Raw genomic sequence first — 27,569 nt, forward strand, 5'->3', positions numbered from 1 at the left:
GCTGTTCATCTCTCCACATACTTTCTTTCATCCGGCTTACGATTTGGCATGATCAATTTGATAATCAAACATCGGTCCTTCTCGACCTTATCAGGCAAAAATCACCTCTTTATTATCAATACTTCGGCTATTTAATATTAGAATATGCATTACAACAGATCACTGGAACTCCATGATTCCTAATCTCTCAACAGCTTTTTGTCATTACTTACTGCACAGTGGCACAGTGATTAGCACTGCTGCCTCACAGCGCCAGGGACCCATGTTCAATTCCATGGAGTTTGCACATTCTCCCTCTGCCTCTGTGCTCCGGTTTCCTTCCAAAGATATTTAGTTCTGGTGAACTAGCCATGGTAAACGTACGGGGTTACGGGGATAGGGAAGGAGAAGGGGCCTGGGTAAGATGCTCTTTCGGAGAGTTGATGCAGACTCAATGGGCCAAATGGCCTCCTTCTACACTGTAGGAGTTCTACGACTTCTATATTCAACTGCTGGGGCTTTAATTGTGTTCAAAAGAATCGCACCCGAAACGTAGTAAAAAAGCATTTGAGGTAAATTAGGTTCATTGGATGGCTGTATTCTGCTAATTTAATTACATTCTTAAAGGATTCCAACACTATAGTGATTGCTTCTAAATCCATATTGGCTAACCTTTCTGTCTCTTTGTACGAGTAGTGGAAAGACGCTGTAAAAGCATTTTCCTCATTGTAATTGTTAATCCCACTGATACGTATTTATATTCCTACCTTTTCTCCTTTTGAATATTGAGATGAACGTATTATGCAGTGCTCATTCAGTGTGTTTGGAAAGCTCCTACTGATACAAATCAGTTTCATCTGTTTCCTTCCACATTTTCTGAAAGATTCCAGGCTACATCCCACTGGACTTACTAGACTTTTTTTGCTAGTTCTTAGCTATGCATCCAGTTAGAAATCTTTGAAGGATCAAAATAATCATTCTGAGTGGAGCGAAAGGCTGCTTTTAAACTAGACTTTTGTTTGGACATTAATACTGGTACTCAAAAAACTTATTTCAGGTGGGAAAAAAATGAAAGAAAAATGACAAAAGTGACAATATCGAGCAGCTTGTTTGGCCCAACCATTCTGTGTTGGTATTTATTCTTGGGATTAAGACTATGGTTTATGTGTAGACCCTGCCCCTTGTCTCTTTACCTTCCTTTCATGCACCTTACAAAGCTATTCTTCAATATTGACATATCTGCTTCAATCACTAACTCCAGTAGTGTATTCCACAGCCCAACAAGCCTTCTGTATGATGTAAACTCCTACTGTCTCCTAAATCTCTTATGTCCCATGTTCATACTCCTATCAAACCTTAAAAGTAGCCTGTTTCTCTCTACCCTGCTTTATTTCTTCATAGTCCTCAGCCGCTCCATCGAATTAACTCACAAAGTTGTCTGTACCAACAAAAAAACCCTGATTTATGCATCCTTTCGAACTTTTATTTTGTTATGCCAGGCAACATTCTGGTAGCCACTCAATTGCCTCAACATTCTTTCTACAGCGAGGATCCCAAATCAGCACACATTACCGCCACTGTGATCTGATGAAGGTTTTATATATTCTATACTTCATATTCCATACCACTTACTGTAAAATCGACTATTCTATTAACCTTTTTAAATGATTTTATTCACTTGAGATGCTGCTTTTAATTTCTTGTGAAGCTGAACCTCCAATAAATACTTCCGTTCTTCCAGCTTTTCTCCATTCAAAGCAAAATTATTACTTTTGTTTAACCACATTTACTAACGTTGAATTTCAGGTGCTTTTTTCTTGCCCATTCCACCAATTGCTAACTGTGGTGAACCATTGTTGGTTCCCACCAGGTAGTGCTGAGCCATGGTCTGGCCAGTACTATGAATCTGTAGATATGTTACTGTTGGGGTTAGGGTTGGGCTGTTCTACCTGTTAATATAGTCCTATGGTACACCCCAGTTGGCTCCGCCTCCTGGGAGAGGTATAAAGGTCACTGCTCTGCCTGGTGGCCCTTTAGTCTGGGATTGTATATAGTAGCTCTGTTATTGTTGGCAATAAAAGCCTTTATTTCCTGAGTACATCCTGCCTCCCGTGTGATTTATCGCGCATCACTAACTATCTGATCAAGGCAAAATACTCCGGATACTGGAATCTGAAACAGAAACAAAAATGGTGGAAAAACTCTGCAAGGTCTGACAGCATCTGTGGAGCAAGAATCAGCTCTGACAAAGGGTCATCCTGACTCAAAACATTGACTCTATTCTCTCTCCACAGATGCTGTCAGACCTGCTGAGTTTTTCCAGCATTTTCTGTTTTTACTAACCATCTGTCCTGTTTTAGTCTTGTCCATAAATTTATAATTGTAAACATGTAATTCCCTCTCGCTCAATAATCAAATAACTTAGTTAAATGATTTAATTTTGCAAAATATATTAATGTTCAACTTTATAAAACAATAATGAAAATAGATACAAATATTAAAAGGAAATTGGGAGGGCAATGGAGACAAGGACCCTTGTGTGAGGAGGAGTCACCATTTTTTATGGAACATCCATGCCTCTCTCCCAATCTACCTTTGAGATCTCATAATGACTTATTGTGCAATAGTGGAATGCAACACATTTTTTGCAATGGGAATTACATGATCTGACTGCATTGCTTGCAACATTAGGACAAGGTTTTCATAATAACTTTACAGGGTTGATTCATTCAAGCACTTAGACCCGTTAACTACTACAAGTTCCAATGGTGCAAGTTGAGATTAATACTGTCTTTGATCTCAAAGCTATCCTGAGACTACAATCTGGCTGTCTTTACTTTGAAGAATTATTAGGCATCAGATGATGAATAAGAGGTATTATTTCTGCAATTTTCAGCATTAATCGGCACTGAATGTTTTTTTGGAGAAACCCAGCTTCTCCACCACATATCAATCTCATGCTGAACTGAAAAATATGATTTTCCCTACTCTGTATCCCATCACTAAAGCATTACACTGCGCATGTTGTTGTCATTCCCATACTGGCATTAATCTACAAGTTCTACCGCATCTGTCTGCCTGCTTTAGCTTCAGACCTCCAGAGAATTAGGAGCACACTGTACATTAGCCAATTTGATAAATGATCTGAATCCTGGACAGTCCTAAGCAGTGCCAAAGACCGTATTGACAGATTAACAGTGAAAATGGAATGTTGCCAAGAATGCAGTTTAAAATAAATGAGGTCTAATTAAACGACCTCAGGAATGAACCTAAATGGCTGAGCTATTTCTAATTTGGTAACACATCAAGATACAATATCTCTTAAAGTGTGCATGTTACTGACATTGAATTGAATATTGAGAGTCATTTTCCCCTTAGGATCATAATTAAAAAATAATGAGCTTGGAGGACTATTCTCAGTCACAGGTCAGTTTTGAAGTATTTTGATTTAATTCACCACTGTGGACACATCTTAATGTGAGGCAGTGGGCAGCAGATGGCTTTTCCCTTTATATATTTGCAAACAAAAAGTGGCTTCCAGCCAAAGGCTCTGAAAATGTCTTGCCTTCAAAATAGGTTAATATTGATTGGAATAGGTTTTGGCCGTGGACCTACAGGCAAAAGTGGATTCAGATTTATCTATTGTAAGTATACTCAGGAGATAGTTCATAACAGACTTGTTCAATTTAAATTAGTTTTTTGTGCTAGGTTGTATAGGAGAACCAATTTAGGTTGGTTAATGAAAAGTCAGCCCACTCCACAGTACAGAAACTGATCATGGACTTTTGTTTTAATGGGTGAACAGCTCTTTCAAATTAGCTTTATTTGAACACACAAGCGATAAAAATGTGGAGGCAGGCATTGTCTCAATTTAAATGAACTGATTTAACAGACTGTATTGAATTTGTCATTAGTTTAATTTTTTCCCCTCATTCAAAATCAATTTAAATGAAGACAGAGCCAAATAACACAGCTGCTAACTGCACATAGCCAAGTTGCACCCGTGCATCTATGGATTTTAACTGCCAAACCTGTGAGTGACAACAGACAGTAATCAATAAGTGCTGGATTTTTCATGCAGCATTTCTGATGCTAAATTGTTCATCCTACAAACAAACATAGAAACTAGGAGCAGGAGTAGGCCATTTAGTCCTTCATTTTGATCATGGTTGATCGTCAAATTCAATATCCTGATCCTGCCTTCGCCACCTCCCCCCGCTCCTCCTCCCCCCCCGATTTAGCCCCAAGAGCTATATCTAATTTCTTTTTGAAATCAAACAATATTTTGGCCTTTTTGAGAAAGTCTTCCTTGTCTGATTCAAGCATTTGTAATGACAGATGTAAGCAAAGGAATGTGCTCATTGTGGAAATAATTCTTCATTTTGCTTTCTGCATTTGTGGTCAAATATTCAAGTGTAGGATTCTCTCAGAGATCCTGTTAATGACATTCCATTATGAGGTATTTGCCAATGCAAGACATATGTGCCTTACAGGTCTGTCACAATATGTTGTGGTTGTTGCATGCATTATTTTTTAGAGCTAGTCAGATTCAGTGAAAATGTTCTCTACAAGCTGGAGTATGTTTTTCCCTCTTGTCTAAAGATAAATATTTTTTCGCTGAACTGCCATTGGTTTTAAAATAATAATAATTGGGTGGAATAAGTTGCCCTCAGTGTTGCAGAGAGTGTTTGTTAACAAGCGTTCTACAATTATAGCAAGGGGTGTGAGCCGTGCAAAAAGATTTAGCAAGGAAACAGTGATGCAGTCATTTTAGTAGCAAAACAAAGTCTCAAGTGCTAAAATAATTAACATAATAAGAACTTGCTTGAAGTAATTCTGACATTAATTTATTCCATATCGCTCTGGATTTGAATTCCTAACTTGATGCTAAAAATTAAAATGTTGCATTTCACATTTGCCTTGTGAAGTGCTACAAATTCTTCAAATTCTACATCTCAAACCCCGAGGCCGCAGAGAAGAACCAACTGCAGCATAAAAAGAAATAATGTCAACCAAGAGCACAAGTCACTTTTTTTCCTTTTAATTTTAGCAATGATAAAAATACTCGTCAATTTACAGTTCATCTTTTTGCCATAGATGTTTGTTTTACTCTTGTTGCCCATCAAGGGTACACTAGAGTACAGGTTTCTGTTAGCTCACCCAATTGGTCAATGGTTATTTCCTCCATCTGTGATGGTAGCTTGGTTTTCAGTGAAAATTCATAGAAATCCATGCAACAACATCCTATCTGAAATCCTTTCCATATTATCCCATTCATATTCTAGGAGAAGTCACTGAATAGTATTCAGAGGCAAGAAACCTGACTTGTAAACGATGTGACTGGACATGACTCTAAGATTCAAGGCCCGCTAGTGGATTTTGATTAATTGTTGCTGCATGTATATTTGGATAAAGAAATTTCCTGTCAATGATTTTAAACTGATCTAAATTAAAACAAAAATTCTGATAATACTCAGCAAGTTGGGCAACGTTTATAGAGAACTGTGTATATTTTGTGGGATCTGCTAGATGGGAGATCTTCAGCGCTGGCTCCTGCACTCACTTCTCCTTGATGACTGAGTCTTCCTCTGATTGCCCTGCAACAACTGATGCCAGCGACGGTCGTGGAGACAGACTTACAACCGTTGATGACACCAGAATCCATCCAACTCGCTGCTTCCCACGATGCCCTCTTACCCCCGCGGTCCTAGCCGTCCTCCGTGGGTTTTCTTTACACTGTGGATCTTGACATGCAGTCCACGATGAAGGTCCCCATCCTTCACCTTGCGAGCCGTCAAGGAACACAGGTATTTGTTGCAGTCTTACTCGCTCCACACTCCAAACAAAAACTACCCTCTCAGGGTGGTTCCCAGGCAGATCACCGCTCACCCAGGGTCACCTGACTCATTCCCTTAAAGGGGCTATGCCCCAACATACATAACAAATTTGAATTCCAAATGATTTCGCCCTTGGTTAATATCCTACGGTTGCAACTGTCCCTGATTTTTGAGACACTTTTAACCGAAGTAGCATTCCATGGCTAAAATGATTTACCGGTTCTTCAATGGTAGTTTTAATGGTAGCAGGATCTCATAATAGTAAAATAACCCCTTTATATTATGGAATAAATTCTATAACACCAGGTTCCCATTTAGACAATGATGCATGCACCTCCAGCTTCAAGGCACTGTTAACAAATTTATGCTGATCCATTAACAGCCTCAGTGACTGCAAAGTCCGAGGGGCCCTTGAATGAGAAACCATTGATGCTGCACATTTATTTTGTTGTCAGTAGTTGTGTTAAAGTAAATAGGGCAAAACTATGGTAAAGGTGAATGCCACGCAATCGCTTTGATAAGAGTTTGGATGAATTACGCTCACTGCACAGCCAATGTTGAGAAGATGCTGGAGTGAAACGGTTGCTGTCAGATATAGATTTATGTAGGCTAAATTCACTGAATAACATTCAGGGTAACCCTAATAAATATTTAGATGAAGCTAGAAGAATGATCTTGATATGGCTTAATTTGGAGCTTTTATGAAGTGTGAAAGAGTACTATATTGGCAAAAGAGAAAGCTTCTGAGCTGAGAAAAGCTGAAATCCTGGTTTATCTTATCAACAGGTTATAGCCCTGTAGTTGGTTTGGTAAATCTATGTTTGAAATATTTAGTTATTCCTAATGGGAGTCTCCTGAGGTCAGACTTAGAGTTCCAGGAGTAAAGTAACAATTGATGGCACCTAGCTGTCTGCCTAGTTTGGTGAATTGAAGTGTTGTTTAAATTTACCTGCAGTGTTGTGACGTTGTGGCACAGAGAGGATGACCTGAATTGGTCAGAATATGACAGGTTCTTCTGAGTTCCTGATTTTGCCCACACAGTTATAGGAAAGCATCAAGCTGTTGCCAGATTTCTACTAGAGAGATGGAAATTGGAGAGCACTGAGACTGGGATGGTTTTCTTACAAGCCGTGAAATAGCTTACTCCTCCTTCTGACCGTATTAGCATGAGGTTTGGAAAAATCAATGGAAAATGAAAAATAGATGGAGCCTTATTCTTGAGCCTTTTTGACTTTCACATGATAATGCATGGTATTTACAGTTCAGAAACCGGTCCATGCAGTGTTTATGTTCCACATGAGCCTCCTCCCAACCTTCTTCATCTCACCAGTTGATGTAGAATCAATCGTAGAATCCTTACAGTGCAGAAGAGGCCATTTGGCCCATCAGGTCTGCACTGACCCTCCAAAAGAGCACCCTACTTAGGCTCAATCCCCTGCCCTAACCTCATAACCCCATGCATTGATCATGGCCAATCCACCTAACCTGCGCATCTTTGAATATCTTACTAGTCTTTCCCTTTAATCTATCTTCTGCAACTTGTAGCTCCTAGTTCAGGTCTCCTCAACAATATTTTCTCTATGTTTGTCCTATCTAACTAACCCTTTTGTAATCTTAGACCTCTCTGATATCATAATCATGAAAATGATGAACAATGGTGGATGGCACAGTGGCAAAGTGGTTAGCACTGCTGCCTCACAGCATCAGAGACCCAGATTCAATTCCGGTCTGGAATGACTGTGTGGAGTTTGCACATTCTCCCCGTGTCTGTGTGGGTTTCCTCCAGTGCTCTGCTTTCCTCCCACACTCCAAAGATGTGCAGGTTAGGTTGATGGGCGATGCTAAATTGCCCCTTAGTGTCAGGGGAACAAGCAGGGTAAATACGTGGGGTTACAGTGTTAGGACCTGGGTGGGACTGTTGTCGGTGCAGACTCAATAGGCCAAATGGCCTTCTTCTGCACTGTAGGGAGTCTACGATTTATGAACAGTGATCCCATATCGATCTCTGTGGACTGCCACTTTCCAACTGTTTCTAGCCTGAGTAACAAACTTTAAACCCTACTTTTTGTTTTCAGTTTTATCCATTCTGCTACTTCTAACCTTAGTCATCAATCTACTAACTGGTCATTTGTCAAATGCATTATGAAAATCCAAATATATTGAATTACTGTTATGTTGTGGCATTCTAGGGTTGTCAATAGATTTCAAACTAGGTTTGAAACAAAACGTATTTATTGATAAGAGAAACTAGGTAGAGAAGTTGCAGCTCTAGGCTGCCCTGGATTCGGCTCCAGTCTTTATGATGTTAACTATATGGTTGTTAAGTGATTCTGGCCAAGAGAGGACTCCACCCTCTGGGGTAATTAGTCACTCTCAGCTCCCATTGGTCCCTCAAGGTGATCCCTTTCTACTGAACTGCCTGATAGAGACAGACACCACATACACAACAGTGTCCAATTCTTTTTATATACAAATGAACATATAAATTAGGAGCAGGAGTAGGCTATTTGGCTGATCTTATTGTAGCCTCAACTCCATATTCTGTTTACCCCGAATAATCTTTGACTTTAGACCTTTTGATTTTTCCCTTGTATTAATGCAGTCAGAAGGATGAGTAACCTATTCCCAGGCTTGCAAGAATACTGTTCTATTCTAATATAGGGGCGGTATGGTGGCGCAGTGGTTAGCACTGCTGCCTCATAGCGCCAGAGACCTGGGTTCAATTCTGGCCTTGGGTAACTGTCTGTGTGGAGTCTGCACGTTCTCCCCATGTCTGCATGGGTTTCCTCCAGGTGCTCCAGTTTCCTCCCACAGTCTGAAAGACGAGTTGGTCAAAGGTCCACTGGCCATGCGAAATTCTCCCTCAGTGTACCTGAATAGGTGTCGGAGTATGACGACTAGGGGATTTTCACAGTAACTTCATTGCAGTATTAATGTAAGCCTACTTGTGACAATAAATAAATAAAAATAAATGTTCCCCCTTAGTCATTAGTCTACTGTGTGATACCTTACTGAAAAACTTCTGAAAATCAAAATATATTACATCAACAGTATTACCCTGATCAACCCTTGCTGTTACTTCTTCAAAGAATTCTATTGAATGTCTCGAGCATGTAAATATTGTGATCGGGCTTATGCTTCAGAATTACTTAATGATTGTGTGAACTGCTTTGGGACATACTGGAGATATGAAATGAGCTACACAAATAAGTGTTCTTCTCACACATTTCCATCATCATTTTTTTTGTACACAGAAGTAAATATTCACATATCTATAAAAGTGCAATTGCAAAGACAGAAAGAACTTTATTTAATCTAGGAAATATAACAAATGTCTCAGGAATTAATTGCTTTGCAGCCACTGTTTTACAAATTAACAGCAACGATGTAATACTCTTAACGCTGAAGTCTTTGGAGGAATGGAGCAGAACGTATGCTGAATAGAATAGTTTGGAATTGGTTTGTGTAAAAGGAAATACTACTTTTTAAAATTTTGAATAGCCATATGATAATTGAAATCCTTGTCTTTTCATTTCTGCAGTTTGTCAGCCAGGATTCTTTAAGGCCTCACCATACAGCCTCTCCTGCAGCAAGTGTCCTCCTTACAGTTACACCAATGACAAGGGCTCAGTTTCATGTCACTGCATGGAAAACTACTTCAGAAGAGATAACGATCCACCTACAATGGCCTGTACGAGTAAGTAAATCTTGTAAGCCGTGAAAGAATTTCTGTGGTTGAAATTTAACCAACAATTATAAAATGGAACATATAAAGGAAACTTTTGGACAAACAGTGGACTAGTTTCAGTTGCAGTGTGACACCACTTTTCATACTCTGTTTTATAACTGTTATGAGCTTGGAACTTCCAATTTTCAGTACAAACATTTTTAATATGCTTGCATTCAGTTCCTTTGGTGTGGGATTATTGCAGACTTTAGCCCAAATTTTGCTACTGAGTTTGGGAGTTCGAGTTAGGAAATTACCGAACTTGCCAGATTGGCCTTGGTAGAAAGGCCCCTGCATCATCCTTCCTGCTAGAGGTGAGTGTGGGTTAAAGTCAGGCCTGTCACCCCTGCAAACAGAGCATAGGTGACCACAGGAGGGGCTGACTGCCGAAGCAGACAGGCTAAAAGGCCTGCTTTGGTTCACTGGCACTTTGTCCCAGTTTTATTGTGACATTTTAGGCTTTTGAAACCCTCACCCTTCACAACCCCCATCCCCTCCATGCAACCTCATGCCATCTCATAACTCCCCCAAGCAAACTCATCCCATTTATTGCCTTTCCATGCCCTTTCACTCGGTGTACACTATGTATAGAACCAATGAAACATTATATTAACAATGCCATGTGTGGAACTGCACAGGAAAAAGCACCCATTCACAAAACTTCTTCTTGAGGCTTCATAAATGGATCCTACTAACTGTACTGGCTTCAGACAATTCACAGCTCTTTAAATTGTGATTATCCCTCTCTCCACCCGCACTGTCTGTACCTTTAAAGACATGAAACCTACCTCTCCACTCACCTGATGAAGGAGCAGCACTCCGAAAGCTCATGATTCCAAATAAACCTGTGTTGCCTGGTGTTATGAGACTTCCTATTTTGGGACCAGTGACCATAATTCCATTAGTTTTAAGATAGTTATGGAGAATGATAGGTCTGGTCCAAAAGTTAAAATTCTAAATTGGGGCAAGACCAATTTTGATGGTATTAGACAGAAACTTTCAAAAGTTGATCGGGGGAGTCTGTTAGGCAGACAAAGGGCGGCTGGAAAGTGGACGGTTTTTAAAGGTGTTTTAACCAGGGTTCAGGGTAAGCACATTCCCTTTAGAGTGAAGGGCAAGGCTGGTAGAAGTAGGGAACCCTGGATGACTCGGGATATTGAGGCCCTGGTCAAGAAGAAGGACGTGTATGATATGCATTGGCAGCTAGGATCAAGTGGATCCCTTGAAGAGTATAAAGGTTGTTGGAGTAGAGTAAAGAGATAAATTAGGAGGGTGAAAACGAGATTGCTTTGGCAAGTAAGGCAAAGGAGAATCCAAAGAGCTTCTACAAATACATAAAGGGCAAAAGGGTAACTAGGAAGAGAGTAGGGTCTCTTCAGGATCAACAAAGTCATTTACGTGCAGATCCTCAGAAGATGGGTGAGATCCTAAATGAATCCTCTATAAGATCATCCCAAATAGTTGGCGGGAAATTGAGGAATTCGGAAGTTAAAGAGAGCACATTAATTAGCAAAGGCAGTGTTAGTAATCCTAGTACCAGACAGATCAGACAGAAGCAAGACAGAGAGCAAGGAAAGTCCAGATTAAACTGCATTTATTTCAATGCAAGAGACCTGACGGGCAAGGCAGATGAACTCAGGGCATTGATGGGTATGTGGGACTGGGATATTAAAGCAATTACTGAAACATGGCTAAGGGAGGGACAGGACTGGCAGCTTAATGTTCCAGGGTACAGATGCTATAGGAAAGATAGAACAGGAGGTAAGAGAGGAGGGGGAGTTGCACTTTTGATTGGGGAAAGCATCATGGCCATACTGAGAGGGGATATATCCGAGGGTTCGGCCACTGAGTCTATATGGGTAGAACTGAGAAATAAGAAGGTGGAAATCACTTTGATAGGGTTGTACTATAGGCCCCCAAATAGTCAGCGGGAAATTGAGGAGCAAATATGTAAGGATTTGTACAGATAGCTCCAAGAAATTTGTACAGATAGCTCCAAGAAAAATAGGGTGGTAACAGTCGGAGATTTTAATTTTCCCAACATTGACTGGGACAGCCATAGTATTAGAGGGTTGGATGGAGAGAAATTTGTTGAGTGTATTCAGGAGGAATTTCTCATTCAGTATGTGGAAGGCCCAACTAGAGAGGGGGCAAAACTTGACTTCCTCTTGGGAAATAAGGAAGGACAGGTGACAGAAGTGTTAGTGAGGGATCACCTTGGGACCAGTGACCATAATTCTATTAGTTTTAAGATAGCTATGGAGAATGATAGGTCTGGCCCAAAAGTTAAAATTCTAAATTGGGGCAAGGCCAATTTTGAAGGTATCAGGCAGGAACTTTCAAAAGTTAATTGGGGGAGTCTGTGGGAAGGAAAAGGGACATCTGGTAAGTGGCATGCTTTCAAAAGTGTGTTAACCAGGGTTCAGGGCAAATACATTCCTCTTAGAGTGAAGGGCAAGGCTGGCAGAAGTCGGGAACCCTGGATGACTCGGGATATTGAGGCCCTGGTCAAGAAGAAGAGAGGCACATGACGTGCATAGGGAGCTGGGATCAAGTGAATCTCTTGAAGAGTATAGGGGGTGTAGGAGTAGAGTTAAGAGAGAAATCAGGAGGGCAAAGAGGGGACACAAAATTGTTTTGGCAGATAAGGCAAAGCAGAATCCAAAGAGCTTCTACAAATACATAAGGGCAAAAGAGTAACAAGGGAGAGAGTAGGGCCTCTTAAGGATCAACAAGGTAATCTATGTGCGGATCCACAAGGGATGGGTGAGATCCTAAATGAATATTTCTCATCAGTATTTACTGTTGAGAAGAGCATGGAAGTTAGGGAACTTGGGGAATTAAATATTGATGTCTTGAGGAGCGTACATATTACAGAGAAGGAGGTGCTGGAAGTCTTAAAGTGCATCAAGGTAGATAAATCTGCGGAAACTGATGAGGTATATCCCAGGACGTTGTGGGAGGTTAGGGAGGAAATGGCGGGTCCCCTTGCCGAGATATTTGAATCATCGATAGTCACGGGTAAGGTGCCTGAAGATTGGAGAGTGGCAAATGTTGTGCCTTTGTTTAAAATGGGCTGCAGGGAAAAGCCTGGGAACTACAGGCCAGTTAGCCTCACATCTATGGTGGGTAAATTGTTGGAAGGTATTTGGAGGGACAGGATCTACAGGCATTTAGAGGTGCAAGGACTGATTAGGGACAGTCAGCATGGCTTTGTGAGTGGAAGATCATGTCTCACAAATTTAATTGAGTTTTTTGAAGGGGTAACCAAGAAGGTAGATGAGGGCAATGCAGTTGATGTTGTCTACATGGACTTTAGCAAGGCCTTTGACAAGGTACCGCATGGCAGGTTGTTGCATCAAGTTAAATCTCATGGGATCCAGGGTGAGGTATCTAAATGGATACAAAATTGGCTTCTTGACAGAAGCCAGAGGGTGGTTGTAGAGAGTTGTTTTTCAAACTGGAGGCCTGTGACGTGACCAGTGGAGTGCCTCAGGGATCAGTGCTGGGTCCACTGTTATTTGTCATTTATATTAATGATTTGGATGAGAATATAGGGGGCATGGTAGTAAGTTTGTAGATGACACCAAGATTGATGGCATGGTAACAATGAGGAAGGTATCTCCAAATGCAGCGGGATCTTGATCAATTGGGCCAGCGGGCTGACAAATGGCAAATGGAGTTTAATTTAGACAAATGTGCGGTAATGCATTTTGGTAGATTGAATCAGGGCAGGACTTACTCAGTTAATGGTAGGGCACTGGGGAGAGTTACAGAACAAAGAGATCTCTGGGTACATGTTCATAGCTCCTTGAAAGTGGGGTCACAGGTGGACAGAGTGGCGAAGAAGGCATTCGGCATGCTTGGTTTCATCGGTCAGAACATTGAATACAGGAGTTGGGACGTCTTGTTGAAGTTGTACAAGACATTGGTAAGGCCACACTTGGAATACTGTGTGCAATTCTGCTCACCCTATTATAGAAAGGATATTATTAAACTAGAAAGAGTGCAGAGAAGATTTACTAGGATGCTGCCGGGACTTGATGGATTGAGTTATGAGGAGAGGCTGAATAGACTGGGACTTTTTTCTCTGGAGCGTAGGATGCTGAGGGGTGACCTTATAGAGGTCTATAAAATAATGAGGGGCAGACACAAGGTAGATAGTCAATATCTTTTCCCAAAGGTAGGGAAGTCTAAAACTAGAGGGCATAGGTTTAAGGTGAGAGAGGAGAGATACAAAAGTGTCCAGAGGGGCAATTTTTTCACACAGAGGGTGGTGAGTGTCTGGAACAAGCTGCCAGAGGTAGTAGTAGAGGCGGGTACAATTTTATCTTTTAAAAAGCATTTAGATAGTTACATAGGTACGATGGGTATAGAGGGATATGGGCCAAATGTGGGCAATTGGGATTAGCTTTGAGGTTTTAAAAATAAAACGGCGGCGTGGACAAGTTGGGCCGAAGGGCCTGTTTCCATGCTGTAAACCTCTATGACTCTAAGTTGCGCCCATTTTCGGACGCAAAAGATTGGTAAAGTTGGGCGTGAGGTGAGTAGCACGATCCGTGCCCGCCTCCACACTGGTTCCTCCTTTATCAAGCCCCGAAAATGGACACGATCGGGACTGCACTTGAATCGGGCGAGACGGCCATTTAAATGCATTTGAATACATTTAAATTGAATTAATGGACAGCACACCCAACTTTAGCAGCACTTCCCCCTTTACCACCGTTTTTGCCAATCCTGAATCGTCACGAAATAGGCATGCTCAATCGATGTCCAATTCGGGCACTCCATCAATGAGGGTTAGTGAGGAGGTAAGTGTGTAGCATCCGCTGGCTCTCTGCTGCTTATGGGTGTCCTTTTGTTGTGGCCATTTTCTTTCTCGGGTCAGTGGCTGCTCTGCGAGTGTGTGTGGGTTGGGGGCCGTTGCTGTGCAGGGTCTCCAATGTCCGATTTGCAGCAAGGACCCAGGTTTCAGCATTGAGGTGCTGCTGGGTCCTAATGCACTCAGCTCACATCCAGCTGAAGGATGTACACAAAGCTCTTGCAAATAGCACTGCTGCAGCCTCTCAACTTTTCAAGGAGCTGTGATTGTGGGGAGCATGTGGCTGGAGGAATTGGGTGGTATGGACAGTGGCTGTTGATGTGCTGGGGGCAAGCAGCGTTCCTGAACATCTACATGTGTTCTTCTCCATCTCCCCCTACCCCGTCCTCTTCATAGTAACAAGATGCAACCAATCCATCTTGCTGTTCTTTTAGTTGCTGCTGGAGCTGAGGAGGAGGAGCTGGAGGAAGAATTGCAGGCACAGGAGGCTCAAGTTTTACCACTTGCAGGAATAGAGGGAAATGACCACCAGAGGCAGGAGGTAGCCGCCATTCACCCAGAGTGGGGGGGTGCAGGAGAAGGAGGGAGCAGAGACCCCAGCAGTTCCATGCACGAGTGTCATTTGAACAGATGTCGGACGCTGTGTGCTGCCAACGTCTCCCCCTCAGAGAGGAGACAGTGCCACACCTGTGCAATCTGTTACACCTAGAGGTGGAGGGGGTGGGGGGACGGGGAGGTGGGGGCACCCACTCTCGGTGGCTGTCAATTTGACGGCCGCTCTGAACTTTTATGCGACAGGTTCCTTCCAGACCCCGAGTTGAAATGTCTACGGCATCTCCCAATCAGCCGTGCACACCTGTGTCAAGCAGGTCACTGAAGCCCTGTATGCCCGGGCTGGGCAGTACATCAAATTTAACCTGGACCAGGCCCATCAGGAAGCCCGGGCCGCAGGGTTCACAGCCATTGCGTGGATGCCTACGTTTCAGGGGGCCATTGACTGCACCCACATCGCCCTCAAGGCCCCCCTACAGAGATTCATCAACAGATGTTCAACCATGTGCGACCATAAGATGAACATTATCCATGTCTGCACTAGACACCCAGGCAGCGTGCACGACAATTTCATTTACAGGAGCTTGGACATCCCGGAGGCATTTGAGGAGGAGCCCAGGCTGTGGGGGTGGCTCGTGGATGATATGTGTTACCCGCTTCGGACATGGCTCATGACATCTGTGTGGAGGCCTGTGACTGAAGCGGAGACCCGCTATAATGAGGCCCATATAGCCAGCCATGCAATACTGGAGAGGTGCATTGGGCTCCTCAAAATGTGATTCTGGTGCCTGGATCGCTCTGGCAGGGCCCTCCAATACAGCCCAGTGATCTCTTCCTGCGTAGTGGTCGTGTGCTGTGCCCTGCACAATCTGAATCTACAGAGAGGTGACTTATTGGGGGAGGAGGAGGACATCAAGGCTGACCAGCCGGGTGTCACTGGGGAGGATGACCAACAGGAGGAGGAGGAAGAGGAGGAGGAGGAAGAAGAGGAAGAGCAGGCCGAGGAACACCACCCAGGCACTGGGGGATCGCAGCTCAAATGAGGCATGCAAGGGCAGCAAGGGAGGCCCTAATCACCAGGCGGTTCAGTTGCTTGGGGCCTGTGTCCGTGGGTTCCATTCCTCGCCATCACCCCAAAATTCCTTCTATCTCCTGCAACATTGTCACACCAGAGTGGTGGGCCTGGGTACTCTGTGTTAGTGAGTTTTTTGGCAGGCAGGAGGGTGATGACGATTCGCTAAGCACCATTATGATGATGCCCTGGTGCAAACTAACTGAGCTCCGCATGCACGCTGGCATCTGGGCTCATGTCTGTGTAGCGAGTAAGGGATCTGAAACCCCCATACATGGGAGGGGTGGGGGACGGGAGGGAATCGCTTGTGGGGTCTGGCGAACCAATGGCTTCCTTTTCTCAGTGACACAGCATTGAGGGGCCTCCCCAACTGACATCAACATGAAGCATCCCTCCGGCAATCATCAATAGAAGAGTATTCCTTTTCGAGACGAATCTGAGACAAGTTAATCACAGGTGGGTGGCGAAAAACATTTAATTGCAATAAAAGTATTTAATAAAGACAGTCTAGCAAAAAAACTTGCGAACAGAAAACGTTAAGGTGCTTAATTATCTTTCTAACTAGTGCAGCCTTTCACCCGCGCCATCTCAGTGCAACTACAACTTCCTAATCTCACGTGGCCTACCAATACGTCTCAGTGACTCCCCAGAATGTACATCAGAGGTGGAGGGGGCCAGTTGCCTACCTCTCCCCGTTGCCCGTGATGCGGGTGACGGGCGTCCTCTGGAGACCCTGGACCTTGAGGGCCCTGGCCTGCTTCCAGGTGTCTGGGATGTTTCCATGACACCCTCTTCATCCCGCTGCCCCTGAGATGCCCCCGTGTCAGGAAGGGGGGAGTCAGAAGGTGTAGCCACAGCCACAGTCTCCTGGCTGGAAGGCCCCGGCATGGGCTCGAACCCTTCCTTTTACCTTGGGGTTCCTGTGGGCCCCTGGGTCACTCCATGAGACGGCAGTGCTTCTGCAGTGAGTTCCAGAAGCTCTGGCGTCACCTGGCACTGTCAGTCCTGGAGGACCACCTGCGTCCTACCCATGGTGGTCGAACCCTCTGCGGTCGCCACTTAAGTCGGGAGCCACCTCTTAATGGCCACAGCAAGTGCCCTCTGCAAACCCTCAGCCATGGCCCTCTGAGAGTGGGCCATGCTCTGCGACCCCTCAGCCATGACCCATTGTAACTGGACCACTTTTTCAAGAGCCTGCTGTGCCTCAGCGCTGTCCTGCTGGGTTTCCTGCAAGCTCTCGAGCTTCTCAGCCATGACCCGCAGAACCTCGAGAATCCTGTTCAGTCCCTCAGCTGTGGCCCACTGTGACTCAGCTGCAGCCCTCTGGGATTCTGTTATGGCCTGCTGTGACTCGGCCATCGCTTGGGGCCTGCCAATAATGGTGAGGATCCCCTACCCCAGGCTTTCCACTCCAGACGCCACCCTTGCAGTGCTGGTCCAGAAAGCATGCAAGACAGGCATTGGCTGATCCACCTGAAAGCTTTGGGACTCCTCCCAACAGCCTCGCATTCGGTCCAGTGTGGCCATCAGTCCCTCCTGCATTCCCTGGCTCTGTTGCTGCATCTCCAGCACCTGAGGGAGAAGTGATCTCAGAGGACCAACATGGAGCCTGGGGCCTGCTGAGTCCTCGTCTCTGGCAGGCCCCCCGCATGCCAGAGGCCTCGGACATTTCCTCCTCCACCCGATGTACATCAGCAGATGTGTCGTGCTCACCAGAGAGTGACCCAGAAGCCTCACCACTAACTGGGCCCACCGATGTGTCAGTATCTGGGATGGTGAGTTGTGAGGTGGCAGCTGATGCCAAAACAGTGTCAACCTTGGAGTTCTTTCACTCATATCCTCCGAGGGGTCGTCCGAGCTGTCTGGACCAGAATGGGCGGGAGCTGCAGTACGGGCAGATCAGCTGCAGGCAGTTTGGCAGAGCATTCTAGCAAGCTACATGCAGTTTGCCTGTTAGCATTGAGGGGAAGGCAAGTGAACACTTGCAGGTGTGCGGATGGGAAGCGGGTGTGGTGGATCAGTGCTTCAATGACTGGGGACAGGGGGGAGAGAGAGGGAGGTGTCACACAGCCATTGGAGTGCAGAGGAGATGGGGGCCTTGTGCAGGAGACTCTGCCTGATATCTGTAGGGTGGAGGGGGGAGGGTGGATCTCTCTGCGTGACATCAGTAGGTGGGAAGGGGGGGTGGTCAGCTGCCACTCTGCCTGAGATTGGTGGGGGGGACAGGAAGGGGGGTCCGCTGCCACTCGGCCTGAGATCGGTGGGGGGGGGAGGGGGGTCCGTGGCCCTTCTGCCTGAGATCGGTGGGGGGGGGGGGGGGGGCGGTGGTGGAGGGGGAGGACTCCGTGATCGGTCTGGGTGGCGGGAGGGTGGGGGGATAAGGGGTCATTAATGTTGTGGGGTTGGGGCAATGTCTGTGGGGGCAGAGGGAGGCATTATCCGGCCTGGGAGAGATGTGGCAGGGGAGCGTTATTCTATCATTTTTTTTCTGTGCATGCGCAGTTGGAGGCGCTGATTGGAGCTGCAGTGTTTCAGGCGCGTTAAGCCCCACCCACAGGCTTGTGCAGCACGATTCGGAATCGTTGATATTTTTGCAGACAGAGTGCATCTGGGGGTGCCTGAAAACGGGTCTAAAAGTCGCATCTGAAACACTCCCAGTTTCAAGTCCGCCCAGCACTTCGAATCAAAATGGTAAAATAGGGCCCTATGATTCTATGTGGCTCCATATCACCAGGTTGCCATATAGACAATGAGGCAGACACTTATATTTTAAAGACTGTTAACAAGTTTCTGCTGATCCATTAACAACCCTGTTACCTCAGGCTTATGGACCCTTAGATGAAAAACTATTGATGCTGCAGTTTTATTTTTCTGTATCGGTGTTTTCAAAGTTGATTTGTACTATATTAAGAGGTCTGAAATATTTGAAGCCTCTGTGATTGAAACTTTAATGTTCTTTCTTTTTGACACTTTTATTGGGTTGTAGGAGCAGCAATCTGGTTTTTCAAAAGATATCATTTTAATGGGTGTTTTATCCTGAGGAGTTCTACACATGTCATCTTTACAGTATAGCTTAGTGGTTCCATACACAGGGTATTCTGAATGAATGGGTGTGGAAGGGCCATAACTTGGTATGAGGATTATAAAGGGCCATGGTGGGAGGTGGATATGAGTTGACACTGAGTTGGAATGTAGAAGGCACGGGGGTATTAATAAGACCCTTTGATCTTACCTTTCAAAAGTTTATGGGATTGAAACTATGGTTCACAACTCCATTGAGATCTATCAACATGAGTCAGGAAGAAGCTCACTCAACTCCACAGTAATTGTGGGTGTCGAGAAATTGCATATTTCCATCAATGGTGTCAGCAAGGTTGGAGGAGCATGGTGCAGGCTATCCGTCTCAAGCAAGTGAAAGTTGGGTGTGCCAGGAATCAGGCAGGAATACTGAAATAAGGTCCTACCTGCCAATCTAGCTCCATTAAAATTAAGCCATTAACTCTAAAATTGGAAGTGCTGCTGTTCTTTTTTCTGCATTCACATTTTCATTTTCAGCAAAATACTTGTTAAGATTGAACTTATTGCCAAAGCTAAAAATTGTTTCATCAGCCACATGAAAACTCAGCATTTACAATGTATAACTTCAGTACATAAAGTTGCAGAATTCCTCCTGCACACTTCAGCTGTCAGGTCCTTGGGGTCTTTAGCTTTTTTTTGAAAGAAAAATTTCAAAACATAGCAGGTTACGTGATTGGGCAGATAGTATGAAAGGGCGAAATTATCCACTCTGGTAGGAAAAGTAGATGAGCAGAATATAATTTAAAAGATGAAAAGTATTAAGTGTTGGCATTCAGTGGGAAACAATGAGGAGGATGCAGAGCTGAATATGACTGGCCTGCGGTGGCAGGCAGGGAGCTGGGGTGGAGGTATTAAAATCAAGGGATCCACATTGGGATAACTCCCCAACTCAGCTCCACTACCTGATTGGATCATAGAATCATAAAATCATAGAATTCCTACAGTACAGGAGACCATTCGGCCAATCAAATCTGTACCAACCACAATCCCACTCCCAGGCCCTATTCCCATAACCCCACATATTTACCCTGCCAATCCCCCTGACACAAGGGTCAACTTACCATGGCCAATCCACTTAACCCACACATCTTTGGACTGTGGGAGGAAACCAAAGCACCCGGAGGAAACCCACGCAGACACGGGGAGAAAGTGCAAACTCCACACAGACAGTGACCCAAGGCCGGAATTGAACCTGGGTCGGAGTGTGGCAACTAGGGGATTTTCACAGTAACTTCATTGCAGTGTTAATGTAAGCTTATTTGTGACACCAATAAATAAACTTAAACTTATCCCAGATAACCTTTCACCCCCTTTATTAATCAAGAATCTATCTACTCTGCCTTAACATTATTCAAAGACACTACTTCCACTGCCTTTTGAGAAAGAGAGTGCTAAAGACTCATAACTCTCTGAGAGAAAAGAATTCTCCTCAGCTCCATCCCAAATGCATGATTCCTTATTTTTAAACAGTGACCCCTGGTTCTAGATTCTCTGACAAGAGGAAATATCCTCTCCACATCCACCCTGTCAATAGCCCTCAGGATCTTATATGTTTCAATCAAGTTGCCTCTTACTCTTCTAAACTCCAGTGGATACAAGCCTAACCTGTCCAATCTTTCTTCATAAGGCACTCCACCCATTCTGGGTGTTAGTCTAATTAACCTTCTCTGAACTGCTTCTAACACATTTACGTCTTTCCTTAAATAAGGCGGCACGGTAGCACAGTGGTTAGCACTGCTTCTTCACAGCTCCAGGGTCCTGGGTTCGATTCCCGGCTTGGGTCACTGTCTGTGTGGAGTTTGCACATTCTCCTCGTGTCTGTGTGGGTTTCCTCCGGGTGCTCCGATTTCCTCCCACAGTCCAAAAATGTGCGGGTTAGGTTGATTGGCCATGCTAAAAAAATTGCTCCTTTGTGTCCCGAGATGCATAGATTAGCGGGTAAATGTGTAGGGATATGGGGGTAGGGCCTGGGTGGGATTGTGGTAAATGGGCCAGATGGCTTCTTTCTGCACTGTAGGGTTTCTATGATTCTAAGGAGACCAATGCTTTTCACAGTACTCCAGATGCGGTCTCACCAATGCCCTGAATAACTGAAGCATAACTTCTCTACTTTTGTATTCAGTACCTCCTGCAATAAAGGGCCACTTTACAAAGCAACCAGCATTTTGCCCACCTCAGGACAACCTCTTGCCCATGTGGGGAAACAGCCAGCTAACCCCCTTGCAGCAACCGGGAAGGCCATTGCAGACAGAGGCTCAGTGACCCAAAGAGGGGGCCATGGGTAATGAAGATAGCCCCTGCAGCCCCAACAATCTCCCAGGAGGGATTTCCTTTCTTATGCTTGGTGCTCTGAATATATATTTTTTAACTTGTGCTTCCGAGGTGCCTACCTCAGCAGTGACCACCTGTCCTAGTGATGCTGCTGAGGCTGGAGAGTGCCAGCCCACTGAATGACCATGAGCATCAGGAGCCTCTGTCTGTTGGCAGTAAGTGTGAGGCCAGGACCTTTTTTTCACCCCAATGTTGGGGTCCCAACATTAAAGTAAAATTCACGCCTAAAGGGTTTGCCAAGGGATGTAGACAGATTCCGATAGTGAAAAGAAGGTGGCAGAAGATGGCTGGGGAGGCGATTGAGATTCAGAGGAATTTAAGTGCCCTTGTACATAAAACACAGAAAGTAAACAGGCAAGTATTAGGAGGACAACTTGTATTTTGGTCTTTATTGCAAAGCGTTTGGATGGAACATAAAAGGAAGTCTTGCTGCAAACAGACTTTGGTGATGGAACACTGTGTATAGTTTTGATCTCTTTACCTAAGGAAATATACACTTGCCTTAGAGGGAGTGCAGCAAAGGATCACAAGATTGATTCCTGAGAAGAGAGGGTTACCCTCTGAGGAAATATTGAATAGAATGGGCCTATATTCCCTGTTGTTGAGAAGAATGAAAGATGATCTCATTGAAAATTTAAAAAGTTCTTAGGGGACTTGACTGAGTAGATGATTGAAAGTTGTTTTCTTGCTGGGGAGCTCAGGGCTACAGTTTCTCTGTCCTGAATATACTCATTGGCTGAGCATCCCGAGCCCCGTGGGACAAACACTCAAAGAGAATCACAACACTCTTGAGTGAAGAAATTTCTCCTCGGCTCATTCCTAAAGGCCTTTGCACAGCTTCATGTCATGCCTACCAGCTAGCTCATCTGAGTTTAAAGATGACATCAATCTGTGCCAATTATTTTGATCATAAACCTTTCATCAACAACTGTTCATAATTGTATGGCGCCTTTAAGGCGTTTCATGAATTGTTATACAGCAAGGTTTTGACAACAAGCCAAATAAGGCAATATGAGGACAGATGGTGAAAAGTGTGGTCAAACATGAAAGTTTCAAGGAGTGTCTCAAGAGAGGGAAGAGAGATAGAGAGGCAGAGAGTTATAGGGAGGGAATTCCAGAGCTTAGGGCCTAGCAGCTGAAGGTATGATTACCAATGTTGAAGCAATTAAAAGTGGCGATTCTCTAAAGACTCGAACTGGATAGACACAGATATCTTAGAAGGCTGTGTGGCTAGAGTGGATTACAGAGATAGGGGCTGGAATTCTCCCACCGGCGTGGGGTGATGTCAATGGGAATTCCAATTTCTAGTGGCAGGACCGGAGAATCCTGCTGCCAGCAAACAATGCATCACCTCCCGCTGACAGCAAACATGCAGTTGGGAGGCCGGAGCATTTAGCCTAGGAAGAAGCAAAGCCATGGAGGAATTTGAAAACAAGGGTGCAAATTTTAAAATGAATGTTTGCTTAAAGAGGAGTCAGTGTAAGTAAGCAAATACAGGAGTGATGGGTGAATGGGGCATGGTACGATTAAGCACATGGGAAGCAAATAATGGGTGACCTTAAGTTTACAGATAGAAGAATGTGGGAGATCAGCCAGGAAACTTGGAAATATTACATTTTGTTCCCTCAGCCAAACCACTAATGTTTATTGTGAATAGCTGGAGCCCAAGAACTGATCCCTGAAGGCCTTCACTTGTCACACATACCACTTTGTAAACAACCCATTGAATCCTACTCTCAATTTCCTGTCAGCTAACCAATTTTCAATTCATGCCAATATATTACCCCCCAATCCCGATGTGCTTTAATTTTGTACATTATTCTTTTATGTGAGACTTACATTTTCCAGCTTCCAGTCTGCCAGGACTATGCCAGAATCTATAGAATTTTCTAAGATGACAGCCAACACATCCATCATTTCCATGGCCACCTCTTTTAGTACACAGGGGTGTAGATGATCAAGTCCTAGGGATTTATCAGCTTTCAATCTCATTAATTTCTCCAGCCCTACTTTTTATAGTTACACTAATTTCCCTCAATTCCTCCTTCTCCCTGATTTCTTAGCATTTCTGTGAAATTATTTGTGACTTCCTCTGTGAAGACAGAACTAAAGTAGTTGTTTAATTGCTCTGCCATTTCCTTGTTCTTTATTATAAATTCTCCCGATTTGGACTGTAACGGACCTACATTTGTCTTCATTAATCTTTTTTTTTTTACATACTTATGGAAGCTTTTACAGTCTGCTTTTATGTTATTTGCAGGCTAACTCTCATGCTCTGTTTTCCCCCTCTTATTCAATCAAGGTTACAAACAGTCTGGGTTGAATTTACCCGGCCCACAGAGTTGGGTAGGAGGCAGGACCCTGAACACTGTTGCAAAATAGTGCAGTGGATTGGCTATCTGACCCATTCCTGCCACTAAGTAATTTTAGTAAGGAGTCTAACAACACCAGGTTAAAGTCCAACAGGTTTATTTGGTAGCTAACGCCACTAGCTTTCGGAGCACTGCTCCTTCGTCAGGTGACTCACTTGACGAAGGAGCAGCGCTCCGAAAGCTAGTGGCGTTTGCTACCAAATAAACCTGTTGGACTTTAACCTGGTGTTGTTAGACTCCTTACTGTGTTTACCCCAGTCCAACATCTCCACATCATGACTAAGTAATTTTGCCAGAGATGTGGCCAGTGCAGTGGAGGCTGCCCATCTAGCAATGGTGGGGAGCCTATTGGGCCCATTAATGGGCAATTGGGGAATATTAATGGCTCTGCTGACATCTTCCCATCTGTGGACAGACCTCCCCACTAAGGCCAGAACCCAAAACGTGATTGAAGGTGGTCTCACATTGAAGGAACAGGAGTCATTCAATGCCTCACTCTCCCCAGCATGGACTTCCTGGAGTGTGATGGCTACAGCTGTGGCCGCAAGCCATCCTGTGACTGTGAGATTTTTAGTATTTTCCAGTGCTAAGGTGAGCGAGTTTAATTTGAGTTACACTTATGGTCTCCTGCTTGCCTCAGCTTCATTCACCTCACCAGTGTGGGCCCTGCTGTTCTGTCTCCTGCTTCCCTGGTTGGACCACCAATCTTAATTTTCAAGGCTCCTGGAGGCAGTGTCTTAATTGGCCAGCTCCAGGAAGATCGCAACTGATGTTCTTCCATGGCCACTTCTGGTTTCCTGACCTGAAATTGAGGCTGAAGCTGGGATACTAACCCAACTGGAAAACTTCCACCATTTAGTTCAGCCTCAGATAGTTTACCAGGGATAGGAATGGAGTTGGTAACTAGGGAACAGTGTTTGTCACAGGAACGGAAGACAATTGCTTAGATATTCCAAATAATTAATTGTAGGAAATTTCTGTCCATCCTGTATTAGATGTGAGAATAGCAGCCTGACAATTTGTCAACACTGGAGGAATCAAAAGAAGTGATGATAAGTTAGGGCCAGGTGTCATAAAAATGCATATAAAAGCTAATTCCTTGTTTTAGATAATGTTGGGTCACATGTAAAAGAAATATAATAGGGGACCATGGATAAATCCTTGGGGAACACCAGAGATAACAATGCAGGAATAGGAAGAGATGCCATTATATGTGATACTCTAACTATGATTAGATAGATAAGAATGGAACCAAATAAGTGCAATCCCATCCAGCTGGACATTACGCTGTTATTGATAACCTTGAGATTAGTACAGCATTAAGGAAGGTTCTTGTTTTGGTCAGAACCTGGGCAATGTGTTTTTGAACAGTGAGTGAGAATGGGATCAGCAGTGGCACCTCCACAGTCTTAGTAAGCACTGTGACAGTCATCATCTCGGAGCACTCGGGGAGCACCGTCACATGGACCTTCTCAAGGGCAATTAGGGCTGGCCTTGCCTGTGGTACTGGCATTAAAAAAAGAGTGATGCATGGCATTGCTGTGTCTGGCTGAACATGATTCAGTAACTTCAGGAGAGGGAGAAGAAAAACATTGGCATTATATGCCATAAATGAGCAAAAGTTGTACCAAACAAGTTTCAAAATAACTACTACAAATTCTTGCTTGCTTTGGTTTGTTCTTTAATCATTGAATCCTTAACTTAGTATCAATAATGATAAAATAAGGTGCTGTTCAAGCCAATTGGTCATACTTTAATGACTTAAGCACAAAAATCTAGGGTGACAATTCAGTGCAGTGGTGAAAGAGTGCTCTGTTTTTGCAAGTGATGACTTTTGGATGAAATATTAGACTGGAGCTTCTTTTCCTCTTGGGTGGATGTGATGGATCCCATGACATTGTCCTGACTAATACTTATCCTTCAAGCAACATCACCAAAATTAAAACAGATTATCTGGTCATTATCCCAGTGCTGTTTCTGGAATCTTTCTCTACACAAATTGATTGCTAAATTTCAGACATTACAAAAAAGACCATATGGCCCTGATACTGACTTGTGGTTTTGACAGGAGCTGGGAGGAAACCTGGAATTATAGATTTTATGCTAAAATTAACAGCAGAATATCTTTCGCTATTATTCAGCATATTTCCCATGGCCAGGTTGGTGAGAAGCACAAGGCTGAAGCTGGGAGTGGACAGGAGGAAGGAAGAAAAGGAGGGAAAGATTGTTGGGGTGTAGCGGATGAGTTCATGGTGGGTGTTGGGAGATCATGCTTGAGATGGTGGAGGTCAAGGGGATGGTCACGAAGGCCAAGGGAGAGATTGCAAGTCAGCGGAGATTTGGAAGTCTGGAAGAGATTGTGGGAAAGATGGTGACAGTAAGAGGGGAGATGTTGACAGAGGGAAAGATGGTGACGGTCAGAGTGGTGATGCTGACGGTCAGAGGGGTAATGGCGATGGTCAGGGGGAGATGGTGATAGTCAGAAGGGAGAGGGTGACAGTCAGAGGGAAAGATGGTGACGGTCATTGGCGAGTTGTGGTGATTGAAAGGAGATATGGAGATCACAGGGAGATAATGGATGTCAGAAGGGGAGATCATGTGTGCCAGGTAAAGATCACAGAGGTTAGGGGGTGATATTGTGTGGGTTTCAATTGCGGATAGGTGGGGAGGCTTGTCTGATCCCAGATTTTGTTTGTTGGTGAAATAACTCCTTAGAGATCAGTGTCCCTGTACCAGATTGCCTTTATTTACAAACTCTATTCACTCCTAGAGTACTTCAGGTACAAAGTCAGAATCAGGAGTGCCAGTGGACCTGAGACTCTCATATTTATATACAGGTGAGGCTCCCTGCTTGGGCAGGCAATCATGACCTCAATCAGGAAGCTCATACTCCAAGAGGCCAATTAAGTCATTACAGTTGGCACATTTGTCTTGGAGGATATTCTCCGGTTGCTATTGATCCACAAACAGTGCTGAAAAGGCACTTACCCTCTGGATCAGGCCTCTCTTGCCTCCTTTTACCTCATGGGTTTTCTGAACTCCAAGAAATCCAGCTGACAGTTAAAAATTAGGGAATTTTTACAATGAAGGCAGGGACCATCTAAACAGTTTTTAGTGACGGACCCATTTCTTCAGAGCAATTGGTGAGTAGTTCCTCAACCTACCTCTGATGAAGCTGGAAATGGTTCGTTTGGAAGCAGGCTTGGAATTTTTTTTTTCACCCATTCATTCGTGGAGGCTAAGATTTCTGCCGACATTTCATAAATACTTCATTGACTCAATAGCACCTTGAGCCATTCTGGAGCCATGAAATTGTTTCTTTCTTTTCGATTAATGCACTCTGTAGAAATTTGCATTCTATGAAACATTTTGGGAGGTCAACGGATCTTTGCATGGTCCATCCCCGCTCACTATGATTCCCGTGGCAGGACGGGGAAATTGTCTTTTAGTCCTGCATTATTATACTGGAAATATTCACCCTGATTATATCATTGTATCAACAATATTCAATTTGGAATCAGTTAGTTAATAAATATTATCTCATCACTTTGCTTCAGTATAATAGGTGCATTGCTGAAAGTTCTTGCCTACCTCTATATATTCATTTTGGTTTTTCTCAACTAAAAGGGAACAACACATCGAGTGAACAAATTCTGCTGACAATATACCCAGTTCTAACACTGCATAACTTTGCAATATTAGGACATAAAAAGTAACAAATATATCTGTTTTTAATTTTGCCTGTTGACCTGTTTAATTACACTACACAGTGCATTTCCTGATTGCTGTGTCTGCACAG

General features: G+C 44.0%; 1 protein-coding gene across 1 annotated transcript in view; it reads left to right on the plus strand.

Annotated features, from left to right (window-relative positions):
* LOC144494794 (ephrin type-A receptor 5-like) overlaps nucleotides 1–27,569 on the plus strand; it is a 393,151-nt gene that overhangs the window by 197,610 nt on the left and 167,972 nt on the right. The window contains exon 4 of the mRNA XM_078214142.1: nucleotides 9,358–9,513. Coding sequence (XP_078070268.1) covers nucleotides 9,358–9,513 — 156 coding nt within the window. The remainder of the gene's footprint in view (nucleotides 1–9,357; nucleotides 9,514–27,569) is intronic.

This window comes from Mustelus asterias, chromosome 6, assembly GCF_964213995.1.
Source record: "Mustelus asterias chromosome 6, sMusAst1.hap1.1, whole genome shotgun sequence".
Taxonomy (NCBI): domain Eukaryota; kingdom Metazoa; phylum Chordata; class Chondrichthyes; order Carcharhiniformes; family Triakidae; genus Mustelus; species Mustelus asterias.